At 44.2% G+C, this 13,623-nt stretch overlaps 2 protein-coding genes across 2 annotated transcripts; one reads left to right on the top strand and one right to left on the bottom strand.

The window, feature by feature from the left end:
* Positions 1-3,611: 3,611 nt before the first annotated feature.
* GLRG_08503 (uncharacterized protein) lies at positions 3,612-3,794 on the bottom strand (the record flags this gene model as incomplete). The annotated part of the gene is made up of 1 exon (XM_008099188.1): positions 3,612-3,794. A coding segment is annotated over one exon (183 nt), but the record flags the coding sequence as incomplete, so codon positions are not given.
* Positions 3,795-6,910: 3,116 nt separating this feature from the next.
* On the top strand, positions 6,911-7,312 carry GLRG_08502 (ATP-binding cassette transporter; the record flags this gene model as incomplete). Its single annotated transcript, XM_008099187.1, has 1 exon — positions 6,911-7,312. The coding sequence occupies one exon, from the start codon at positions 6,911-6,913 to the stop codon at positions 7,310-7,312; it is 402 nt and encodes a 133-aa protein (XP_008097378.1).
* Between the last annotated feature and the right edge of the window lie 6,311 nt (positions 7,313-13,623).

The following is a 13,623-nucleotide window of genomic DNA, read 5'->3' as shown; positions in this document are numbered from 1 at the left end:
AGTAATAACTAATAAGACTTAAATAGAGGTTAAGTTAATAAAGATTAAGAACTTAGTAAACTAAAATAACTATAAGCTATATATATAGTAATTAGTAAGTAGTTACTAGCTATATAAAGTATATTTAATATTAATAAATAATAAAAGTAAAATAAGGTTTATAATAAGAATAAACTATATAGTATATAAAGTTTTAAAGTATAATTATACCTTAATAGAAACTAATATACACTATATAACTATAAGATATAATATATATAATAAATATATTCTAGTTATAAAAAATAAAGATAACATAAGTATAGATTATAACTATAAAGTATAATATAAAAAAAGAGTTCTTAATAAGTATAAATATAAAGTAGAAATTAAATAATTTTAGATTAAATATATATTAAATACTATAATAAGATAAAAGGTTATAATACCTAAAGTATAGAGCTTATATATATTAGGTAACTAGTTTTAATACTACTATATATTATAATATAAAATAATATTAATAGGATAATATATATAATATATTATATAATATATAAAAAGAAAGAAATTAGAAAGTTTTTAAATCTTATAAGTCTTATAAGTATAAAAGGTTACCTAGTTAGGTAATTAGTAGGGCTAGTAGTTTACTTACTTAAATAAAAGAGTAATTTAAAAGTAAACATTTTAGTTTTATTTTCTATTAAGCTTAACCTTAATAATATAAGATATATTTTATATATTTCTTTATACTTCTCTATATATATTATACTATATAATACTTTAAATACTATAATACTTAATCTCTAAGATATTATAAAACTACTACTTTAATCTATAGAATACAATATAATACTTACTAACTATTATATATATAAATTCTATAGACTAGTAGAATAGTAATATAAAGAAATTACTTATATTATTTATATTAGCTAGTTAATACTTAGCTATACCTTCTACTCTTATTATAGTAAAAAGTAGCTTTAATTAATTTGGTAATATTAATACTAAAAGAAGAACTAATTTGTTTAATACTACTAGAAAAAGATTAATACTTATAAAGAAATAGTAAGAATCTAGTAGTTTAGATAATCTAGATAGTATATTTAATACTCTTAATAAGTTAATACATATAATAATCTCTTAAATATAAGATTTAAATACTTTTTTTTAAAATAAGAAATTAGTAGTATAAAGGAAAAACATAATTAGAAAATTTAGAATTTAAAACGAATTTAAGTACTAAGTTATATATATTTATATTAAGTTATTATTAGCTAAATATACTTAAATAGTCTTTATTAATTAAAAAAGATCTTAATATATAACAAGAAGTTTATTATTACTTAAATACTAATCTTATCTTACTTATATAGTTTAAAGTAAAGCTTTACTATATAAAATATTTAAATTATATATAGATTAAATAGTTATATAATACCTAAATAAAAGTACTTAAATACAGTTTATTACTCTTATATTTAATAATACTAATAATCTTTACTTATTTCTTATTAAATATTAATATATATATTTTATAGTATTTATAATTAGAATATATAGTATTACTAAGTATAATAAAGTCCTAAAAGTATAATTATACTATAAAATACTAATATTTATTTTATATCTTGTATTGTTATATTAAATACAAAATACAATACAAAATACAATATAATATAATACAAATACATGTATTTTTTTCTTAATATAATACAATATAAATACATGTATTGTATTTATATTGTATTGTATTATATTTATATTGTATTTTTGTATTGTATTATATTTTGTATTTTTCTTTAACTCTCTGATTAGTAATATAAAATAATTTAAAAAAGAAATAAGAAAAAATATATAAAAAAGAGAAAGTTAGTAAGCTTTATAGGCTTATAATAAAAAAAAAGTAAAAAGTAAATAATTACTAATTAATAGTAAATTAGTATATAAAGTAAGGTGTTTTTTATAGTTAGATAAGGGACTTCTTATATAGTAATAAAGTTAATTTACTTATATAAATAATATAAATTTATACTACTCTTACTATATTAAGGGGATATAACTACTAGGTAATATAAATTAACTTATAATAGGCGTGTAGTGTAATCTTATTATAAAGGTATTTACAAAAAGATTTTTTAGTAAAGCCTACTTTAGGCCTTTATAAATAATTAATAGTAAAGAATTACCTTTTTTTATATTACCTTACTAATCTATAGTATCTTATAGTAGTAGTTACTATAAAGTTAACTACTAATTAGTGTTAGTTTTACTAGGATAGTAATATAGTTAACTATATATATTAATAGGTAGTAATAAATAATAGGGGTAAATACTGGTTCTAAATTATACGTAAAGAAGGAAAACTATTATAGGATTACGTAGCAAATTTACTGCGTAATATCCCTGTGGATCTAGTGGATCCACAGCGAATTGGCCGTAGTTATTCCGACCGATTGGCGTTAATCCATATTGCCGATATCCAGGCGATGGTCAACATCGCAACAATAAGCGAAACTTATCTCTTTCCATATTGAATTCAACCCTCGCTCTGTCTTGAGCCAGCCCTGTGCTGAATGCACAAGACCATTTTGAAGAACAAAAGACCAAGACATACCACAACACAATACTCTGCAAAGATTGGTGATAATTTTCGGTGCTGTCGAAATGCCATGGAGAATGGCATTACCGAAAGGTGTGACGACTTTTGCAACGCTCTTCCACCACGTGTACCACGCAATAAGCTTCTTGTCCACGCCTAAAAGTTCATATCAGTCTTCTGGTCGTAGTCAAGTTTACATAACACATGAAGTCATTAGAACCAGTCTCTGAACAATGGCTGTAGAGAACTCTTCTCCGTGTCTTTAGTGAGACCCAGATCTGGGCAGAAAGAACATGCAATGAGGACCATCACAAAGCAAAGCGCGCTCCTTTAGTCCATGTCATTGCTGTTAAACTCCGAGGCTACCTCCCCGCGCAAGAGCGCAAGAAATCGACCAGGGTTACCCCTTAAGCCGACCAACACAAGCTTCCCTGAGAGCTCGACCCCTTTCAGCTCCGGGCTGGGCAGTTTGACTTGGTATGATGTCCGTCAGGCAACTAGCAAGCTCTCTTATATAAACTGACTCGAACGGCTAGCGGGTCAAGCCGGGCCTGAACCACGCTTGTGCACTTCGTCATGCTTGCTGGCGACTTGGCGCGGTCACGGATGACCCAAGGTAAGCTGCCGGTGATATTTATGCGGTTTAGGTGATGAATATTAGGATGGCGCGCGGTCACACAAGCATATCTAGCAACACACAACGGGGAGAAAAGCCCAACACTCTGCTTCAAAGTGCCTCGCTCGTTTATTGACTGTAGGATAGTATCTTAAACGCTGTCTGAATCATTTCGCTCAAGAAAAAAAAGAGCCATTCGCTCATGGACACAAAACTCTGGCCGCTGGAAAGCAAAAACGTTGAAATCCGCGGCCCCTGGCGCCTTTGACGCTGCCAAATTCAAAACCAAAACCTAGACCGATGATGAGACGACGTTCCGCAGAGAAAAGATAGGACGATACTTACGCCTACGAAAACACAGTGTGTACGTGAGTGTTTGTACAGCTTCTAAATCTAGCCCGAGCCACACACACAGCCTTCGCGGAGTGCCGGGGCGATGTTGGGGAAGGGGAAGCACTGTCGGCCCTGGGCCTCGCAGTCCTCGCTCTCGACGCCGCAGGCGGTGTCGGTGCAGGGACCGGTGTACGGTTCGGCAGGAGCCTGTGCGACGGAGACCGCGACGAGGGCGAGGAAGGTGACGAGAACGCCGCGCATGGTTGCTGATGTAGTGGATAAGAAGGAAGTAGGTAGGTGAGTTTGAGCGAGGTTTTCTGATCGGATGAGTGCGAAGCTGGAGACTTGTTGGATTGATGATGGGATAGCGGAGAGAGACGGGATGTTAGACTGTGCGTTCGTCTCTATTATATACTTCTTTCACGACAGGATGAAGACATGTCCTGGACCTCGCGCCGCCCTTCCCCTTCCCCCCCCATCTTTCGTTCTCCTCCATCAACAATGGCTCGCGAAGAGTGGCATGTCTATTTCGGAGGAATGAAAATAGAGGCTCGGCCACGGACGTCAGTCAACTAGTGGTCCGGGACACTTGGCTGACCTTGGCGGGTTTTGGCTATTATCGGGTTGGAGAGGGGATAGGGGCGACGACGAGGACATCATTTGCGGTAGCCAAGGCCAAGGCCAAGCGTGTAATGGGGATCTGCCACTGCCTCCGTATAATGAGCGATAAAAACAAATGAGCAAAAAAAGCTTGTGTTTTGTGCTGTCTCGCGCTGGTCTTGGCGTCGAACGTTTCAACACTCTCGTTGTGACTCTCTTGGCTCGTTGCTGGTTGCTGGCGCGGGAGGTTGTCCGCGTCTCGGAGTTTTTATTTAGACAAACGAGAACGGAGTGCTGTTGGAGACAGCCCCCTCCCCCATGATAGAGAATGGACTGGCGATGGGTGCGTTGTCTAGTCCTGTTGCTCACCCCCCACGCGCGAACGGATGGTGCAGTTGTCAAAATAGTAACAAGGGGCCAGATCCTTGCCATGCTGCTGTGTGGGTTGTTGGTGACCCCCGCACGTGTATTTCTGTACCATGGCTCAGCGATCGCCCTGGGAGACAATGCGACCAATTGCTCGTGATGAAACTGCCGGACGAGATTGGAATGAAACGGGCCTTGGGGGCCGCAGTCCGTCGTGGGCGAATGGGAAGAAATCTGCGGCGGCATCCTCGTCGATCCCCTCAATGTAGGCTTGGCACTGGTAAAGGCCCCGGCATGGCGAGAATAAACCAAACCAATGCTGACAGTTTCACTTTCAATGCCTTTGCGATGTCAACTGCATCTGCGTCGAATGGCTACTGGATTGAAGCATTGCGTATACGCCAGCTGCTTCCATCTCCAAAATCCTTCACTCGGCTGTAACAGACCGCACCTCAGGAACCAAGACCTAATGCATAGCCCCCATCACAGGCGATTGGGCTGTTTTCACCATACTGTCCCTTTTTGACGGCGGCGATGATGGTTGGCAAGTGAGGTTGTCATGTTTTTCAGCAACGAACAAACGGTACAGGTGATTGGACATTTTGGGGACGTTTCCACAGCCGAAAGGCAGCTACGAATCGTCAGTGCGAACCTTACTTTTTCAACCGTGATCGGTCTCGTCCAAGTATCACGTGCAGCATCATGTGTCGCTTTACATGTGACCACCCATCCAATCCTTCAGGCAGGAGACCCTAGCTATTGATCTTCCCAATTGCTTACACAAACTTGACTGCTCCAGCGATGATGGCGACTATGTCTATCCAAACTAGCAGCCACGATGCCAAGGCGCATGGCGTCTCCAAGGGGGGTCGCTTTCCAGCTCTAATTACTTCACTTCCATGATCTTATCGACTTCGAGAACCCCCGTGTCAAATCGGTCGTCTCTCACCCAGATACTAAGAATTTTAGTCCATCTTAGACCCAACAATTGCGAGTGCGGCCTAGTCAACGTAAGCACCCTGCTTACCGGCAACCCTCTTTCACTATCAGGCCCGAGGGAATCGTACCCAAGAGGCCATGGAAAATAGGATTATCTTGTACGTGGCATGCAATGAAACCTATTGGTCCGGATTGTTGCTGTGCCACACAGGGTCCATCTACGGATATATTATAAACAAAGCGGTTTCCGTCGTGTCTCCGTCCAGAACGCCAGCCTACGATCAATCCACCCGACCCCGTCTTAGCTTATGCAGTTGTGCCTCCTTCGCGCGATGCGTGCTAGTTGCTACAACGGCAAATCGAGGCGGCCTTTGTAGCACCCCTCATCGTTGTCATCTTTTGCACGACAGCCTCCTCGGTCAACGCCAAGCTCACCGGGAGCGCCAAACAGTCTGGATGGATTCGCTACAGCAACGTGTGGGAGTTACATCGAAAGCAGTCTCAAACATGAAGGATCTCAAGATGTCGGCCATGTCTGGCCCGATAAAAATTCAACCAAGATCCTGCGACTAAAGGAGATAAGCGTGGGTTGCAAGTGGCGCTTACTGCTCCTCACCGCCGTCACCTCCCAGACCCTCGATGTCACTCGCATCTTCACTTCAATGGCTTATCTTATGCCCCTGGCTGCACCGCTCGGATATCTCTTCCAGTCTGTCCCGCCACTGATCTCTGCATTCACTTGTGTAGGTCGCATCCAGGGCTATCTTCATAAAGAAGCCCGAGTCCACTTCCGCCAAACGCCTGGCCCTCCGCGACTCTCGGGAAAGAAAGCTGATGCCGTAGACTGGAGCCGAGATAATACTGCCATTACAAAGAAGCAAGCCTCCTTCGGCTGAGTGGAGGGGAAGGCCGTCCTGGAAGTCGTTGATATCACCAACTCAACCCACGCACTTTCCATCATTGGGGGCTCTGTGGCTTCTGGGAAGTCGGCCCTGTTGAAGGGTCTCCTTTAATAAACGCCAGCCAACTCCGGCGATATATTAGGGGTGAAACACCAATGGTCTGATCCCGAGCGGCTGTCGGAGACAGCGGATTGCACTTGCACGGTCATTGTACCTGGAGGCGCTGCGAACCCTCATCGGCGCAATTATTCGACATCACGGATGCAGGGCTGGTGACCAACCTTTTTGCCCAAGACATTGCTCTCGTAGATAGCGAGCTGCCAATTGCCTTGGCCAACCTCTCGGTATTGTGCTTCTCCGCCACAGGCATGGCCGCCATTATTGCTGTCTCTTCGCCGTGGCTGGCCAGCAGCTACCCTTTCCTCATTGCAGTCCTATACTTTGTGCAGATGTTCTACCTCTGAACGTCGAGGCAGCTGCGTATATTGGACCTCGAATCAAAAGGCCCACTCTAGTAAGCATTGGAACCCTGTTCGACCTGGAAGTGCCAGCGGCATTGTGATAGACTCCATGCCTGCCAACCGGATCGATCGTTACACCTTGCGGCGCCGTATCATAGCTGCATCGCAAGACGCCGTGTTTCTCCCGGACGGGTCTACCGTGCGCGAAAATCTTTACCCCTTCAGAGTGGCCGATGAAGCTGAGTGTCTGAGTGTCCTGGAGCAAGTTGGATTGCGTGCCGGAGTACAAGAGCGAGGCGGAATCGATGCCAATTTCACTGCAGAGTCGCTCAGTCAAGGACGAAAGCAATTGTTGTGCCTTGTTCGCGCCGTCTTGCGCCAGTGTGTGAAGAGCCGCAACGGAACCAACGGCGGCATCCTCCTGCTCGATGAGGTTTCTTCCAGCGTCGACCAGGCTACCGACATTGCGATGCAAGACATCATCCGGCGCGAGTTTGATGGGTACAGCTGATCTCCTTTAGTGACAAGGAGCGCCTGGCCGAGAAGGGCAAACCGCGTGTGCTTAAAGAGGAAGAATGAAGCATGTTTAAAGGCCTGTGAAACAGCAGCAGGACGGCGGAGGAATGAGTGATCCCACCTTGTTGAGTTTTTGGGCCAGGCGCCGAGAAACAGAATTCCATACATTGCGTTCGTTCACCTGAGTCCGTCACAGGTCTCTGACCGACGTAGCCGGTTGTTCGCACAAATCGGGGCGCAAGTCGTGCCTGTTTCGGAGTAATACTCGAATCTAGATGACGGAGACGGCCGTCAGGTATCCATCGCTAGCTCGAATAGCTAGGATCGTCGCGACGAGCCTCTTCCCGCAGAGACTGCTGCAGTCTAACACAGTCTACGATCTTGATTTCTTCGAGCCCGATGGCAACTTGTATCTGGACCGGAATCGCCTCAGTGGCTTGGGTATCAGGCCACCTGTCACGAAACCTTTCTGTTACTATTTTCCAGCAGGAGGTCCTAGATTGTGCCGTTTGCATCCCAGGGCAAATACTTAACTGACTCTTCCTCGACTTGGGGACCAAGGTGGACGCTGACGCGCTCCAGCGAGGTTGCCAGCTGCTTATACGCCATCTACCCATTCTCTTAGTCTTGTTCACCCCCTGGATGGCATATGATGGCAGGTCGGTCTCATACAGCCCACCCTGGCTTCGACGTCGTCAACGTCCACGGCGGCTGGTCGATGCTTACCGGAACCGCCCACTGGCCACGGCTGTTGGCTTTTCTATCTACCTTTTCCATAGCCGCATGAAAGAGTCTCCAAGTATTGCATGTTGGCGCAACCCCCCTCCATGGCTTGAGACCCTCCGCTCTAAAGGATCAACGAGCGGCAAAACATCAAAGATCGAAACCGGCCGTGTGATTAGCACATCTTGGCTCTCGGCCGGGCTGACACTAGCATCCCTTCACTACTTCCCCTTGGGTCGCAGTACTCTCTCTCCTGACAAAACACCAAGAAGTGGTCTTTGGCCGGCTTATCGCAGGCCTCAACGCCAATATCCAGAAAGTTCACGACATCGTAGGACCGTGCTTCAACACCGTTCCCCTCCCCCGTCACCAGGCGGGACCGCAACCACTGTGGAAACTTTCCTCCGGGGAATACACGATCAGCGCGTCGTCATGTATGAGGCAGATTCCTCGGTCTCACAGACATCATCAAGCGGCATACCTGGGCTCCGGCGTCGGGTATTCTAGCCTTGATACCCGTCCGGCGTTTACCTTTAACGGAGGGAAGACGGTCTTGAGACTGCACTGGCTTGAACCGGGTGCCGTTACGGAGCGGCTGGCCATCACATCCACCCCTGAGGGAGAGGGGATGCCGAGGGTTAGGGTCACGAGCAACAGTCGCATTAACTCGCCGGGGATGACCGAAGTTGGCATGAAGACGTCGGTAGAGGTCATAGAGGGCGTGTCGAATCCCCTCAAGTCACATCGGAGGCGTCAGGCTCAGTGGCAGTTTTCATTTGAGGTTCGAGTTCCATTGCAACGTCTCTAATTGACAGTAACCGATTGTTCACCCCTGATTTCATTTGTACGAGTCGAACACAACTGCGTCAGGGCGGTGCTCGGATAGATCATCGTCTGACTTGGACGCTATATGTCAAACAGTGCTTCGTAGTAGACACAATTCATACTTTTTTGCTTATCTCTGGTTCATATTACCTACCTAATCCATCCGGACTTCGACCTCAATGGCAAGAGCTCGCAGCGTTGCGAGACGGCTTGGCCGCGATACGAAGTCGTCGGATTGTAACGCAGCTTAATCAGGGTTCCCTCGGCTTGCTATCGTACCTTGGTCGACCATTCGATGAGTATGAACATCGCAATGTAACTACTCCCAATGCACCGGTTTGGCAATCAGATTAGAGTTCGGTCGTCTCAGACGAGCCAGTCTATTAAAGTAAACACCTGCGAGTCATGGCAAGACATGGGAATAGCAGCAACGGGGTTTCCGTCGGCTACCCCCCCCAACAGTTCACAAACATCCTCCCTATAGTTAGGTCCTTCAAGGCGTCCCCTCCTCCCTCGTTACCAGATTTTCGGGCCCCCCGGGTCCCCCGGAAACTGGGAAATTGGGAAACGACAATCCTCCGTCCGGGAGCGACAATCACGGCGGCGACGTCATGTTTGGCTACGACGGGCGTCAGATATCACAGACCTCACAAACCCATCACGAACGGACGGGCGACTGTCGTCAACGCTACAGCATCCTGAGTCAGTAAGGGGCCGGCACGGCGCCGAGACGGGTGAGGGGGGACGGAAAAGGCGGATTGGGAACGAGAAGAAGAGGGATCCCAATGGCTTGATCTCGATGAATTGAGCGATCCCGTGTCAGCCTTCCTAGAGCGGAAGACGAGCAGCCTTCCGGATACGTCATGGCGCAGCTCGGAAGCCAGGCTCCTCTCCCGTGGCAGGATGCGACGGGACAGGGAGATCTTGCTCGCTCGCCTGCACACACAGACACACACACACACACACACACACAGTCTCTCTCGGCTGGCGCGACCGGTGTCGGGGCACACGTGTAGTGTGCCGGCCAGCCAAGGGGAGCGCTCCTTTTGGAAATGGTCCACGACTACGCGGGGAAGGGGCTTTGGGGTAGGTTATTTTTTCATCCTTTCGGGTACGCTCTCCCGTCTCACGCGGACGCCGCCGCATCCCTTTAATTCTCTCGCGCCGGCGATCGCGAAAATCCCCCTTGACTTGCCCACAGAACAGACGCTGGGAGGAAGGGGATCGATCAGATGGCGCGAACGGACAAGGTGCTTGTATGGGTGAGACGGGCTGGGCAGGAAGATCGCCCGGAGACGCGTAGGCAAGCAAGGCAGGCAGGTCAGATAGGTTAAGGGGTGAGATAGGGGGGGTTGCTCGCTCGTTGCACGGATCGACGGCGAATGACAACCGAGACTCACGGCCGCCGCTTATCAAACTTTAAGGCATACGATGGGCATCATGCCGTAGCCGTCGTGGTTGTTGGCTCTTCCACGATTGTGTATCGCATCCTCAGATGAGCAACGTTTCCTATGCCTCAATCCATCCGGAGAACCTTCCCCCGGGGGCAACGGATGGACTTTCCGGCACACTAGCGTGTACGGATACTTTGAGCCTGCAATGCCCGTCCCCCCTTTTTTTGCGATAACGCTTTCGACGCCTCAAGGACGGCAACCATAAGCCCCCTCCCCTGGGCGGGATAAGGTGTCTATCGCAAAAAAAGAAAAGAAATGTTGGTGTGATGGCCCCCAGCCGGACGATTCGCTATTAGAGATATGATAGTCGGGCGCGGAACAACGACGTTTAGCATGTATTCGTACGATATGTCACTAGGCGGTGAGCATGGCCGACGAAGGAATGACCGACAGCGACGTCACATGCTGAACGCCTTGCATACAGCCAGCCAACGGCGGTCGTCAGCAAAGCAGGTCCAGCCCGCCAGTCCGCCGGGCGCTTGCCAGCCGCGACGCGCTTTGCCAGACCCGGCATCGGCGCGCTCTACCCAGCACGCCCCCCCGGATTGTACGCCTGAGGCAGTATCGCGTCGATGACAGGGGTCAACAGACCAATCAGCTCCCGACGATAACGGCGCAGTCAAGGCGGCCAATGAGAGGCGAAGACCCTGCATCGATTGATTAAGGACAGGGATGATGAAGCGTGGCATGCAGCATGGGTTCCTAAAGCGGAAAAGCGCGTCTGTGCTTCCCTTTCGAAGAAGAAAACAGTGGGGAGGGGTGTATGTCGAATCACCTTCTGGTTGCTCCTTCCCCAATGCGGGCAGTGCGTTTCCCAGGGTAGGCGGACAGACAGGCCAGGTTGGCGGTGCCTCCTCTTCCAGCAAGACGGATCGCCAGCATGCCTCTCTGGTTTGTGTACGGTCCTTTTGCCAAGCACAGAAAAAAAAAAAGACAAAAAAAAAGAAAGGCCTCACACTTTCCATGTCGATAACATCTTCGCTCGCTTGTTCAGTCCGGGGCAGCAAGGATCACTACCGATGTGACCCTGCCCCCAATCCAAAACTCACCGACAATCGCGCATCAAATCTGCACACCACCATGCTCCCATCTCCGTCCCGCCCCCTCGGAACGACACAGGGCGGCGGCGATGGTCCTGTCCCCCCCTCCCACCTGATTCTGCTATTGCTGAAACCACATGGTATTCCTTGGAGGAGGGGGAGACTCTTGAGACCATGTCGCGGATCGAGCACCCGCTTGGCTGGCCCCTTGCTTTTTCCCTTGGCCCATCATGTCGAGGAATGAGGCTCGTTGGGCGATGTGCTGAGTCTCAGTTTGGCCAATCCGGGGAAGACCAGGTGCGCCTGCACGCGCGCACGCAAGAGATATCAACCCGCCGCTTGTGCCTGTACATACTAACTAACGTAGTGGTAGGGATGGCTGCGGCGAAACAGTCGTCGCGGCCTGGAAACCCCCGTACCGTATCCTCTGGCTAAACTGACATACCGCTAGTATTTGGGCTAACGGCAAGTGGTATTGCGGCTAACGTAAGGGGCATGGTGGGCTGGCAGAAGCAGGGATCTGGAAGTGGTAAAAGCAGGGGTTAGTTATGTACGTTAGAAGCAAATTAGGTGGTAAGGGCTAGCAAACAGACTTTGAATTGGTATTGGATTTCCTCTTATCCTTCTACATCTTGCTAGATTTCCTATGGCCTTGTTAAACTGCCTCTAATAGCTTGCTGGACGTCTTTAGCTAGAGATATATACTTTTAGTAGTTATTATTTGTATTAACGTTAGGTATCTTTTTTATATAAGCGTTATAGTTAAAGTTATCCTATCTATCTTATAATATCTTTTTATTTAGTATATCCTTAATCTAAATCTTATTAATATTACTCCTATCTAGATTAGTACTAATCTTATACTAAAGAAAAGATTACTAGACTATATTACCTTTTTTAGCTAGGTAATAGGTAGCTGCTATAACTATATAAGTAACTATATAAGTAACTATAATTTGTTTTATTAATATAGACTACTTAATAGGCTAGCCTAGCTAGATAGGCTAGATAAGTAGGATAGGCTAGTAGGCTTCTTATTTTATTTACTATATATATTTATATATTTATTAGTTACTTTAGATAACTACTACTTAAAAGGCTTATTAATAGTAGTATCTAGAGGTTAAAGAAGAGAGGTTATACTAGGTAGTATAAGGCTTAGTGTAACGTAATAAGAGTAAAGTTAAAAGTAGTAACGTCTATAACTAATAAATATTTTTACCTTACTATAAGAAGAAAGAATTTATTAGTTAGCTACTGCCTAAGGAGATATTTATTATTATAGGCTGTATTATTATACTTAACTATTACCTTATTACTATATAAGTTACCTTTATATACTATAAAGTAGCTACCTAGCTAGCTATAAAAAATTAACTTAAGTAGTAGCTATTAAATCTTATTAGTAAAGATATAAAGGATTAAAGTAGCTTACTACTTACTCTAGCTACTATAGTTAGTCTTACTAGCTATAGTATAGGCCCCTTAGGCTGCCTAAGTTAACCTATTAAGATACTTAAAGGGTATAAAGGTCTTATTAAAGTTAATAATACAGTTAGGGGGAAATTAGAGGCTACTAATAGGCTAGTAGGCTAATAAAGGCTAACTAACCTATTAGTTAAAGTAAAGGAAGTTAGTAATAATAGTAAGGTATTTAGTAAGTAGCTTTAAGGCTTACTTTATAAGCTAGTAGTATAAAATATTATATTATTTAAGAAAGCTAGTAAACTAGCTAGTAGAGAATTAGAAGAGGTAGGTGTTACGCTTTAGTATAGGAAAATAAGATGTAATATTTAATAATCTTTCTTCTATTATATTATAAATATTTCTCTACTTAAATAGTAAAGTATGTCTTTATAATTCCCTAGTGTAATAGCTATAAAGCTGCTGTTATGTTCTCTGTTATTTTATAAAGCATTATTAATCCTTTTTTTATAGATTATATAAGTATTGCCTAGAGACTTCTTAGGAAATGCACTGCCACTTAGCGGTAAAACCCTAGATAATTCCTAGTAGCTATTATAGCGATTCTTTAGGAATTCTCTATTATATTATTATCTATTATATAATAATTACCTATATAAAGATTGTTTTTTATTCTAGAACATAAGGTATAATTCTAATATATATAAGTAAAGATAAATAAATTACTAAGTATAATAGTAAATTACTAAATATTATAAGGGAATAAAACGTAAAATTACTAAGTATTATAAGAGAAAGTATATAGCCTGGCAAGCCATTCCGGTTTACGGGTTCGCGGT

The sequence above is a fragment of the Colletotrichum graminicola genome (genome assembly GCF_000149035.1).
Source record: "Colletotrichum graminicola M1.001 genomic scaffold supercont1.39, whole genome shotgun sequence".
Classification (NCBI taxonomy): domain Eukaryota; kingdom Fungi; phylum Ascomycota; class Sordariomycetes; order Glomerellales; family Glomerellaceae; genus Colletotrichum; species Colletotrichum graminicola.
This window is presented reverse-complemented; position numbering and strand designations above follow the sequence as displayed.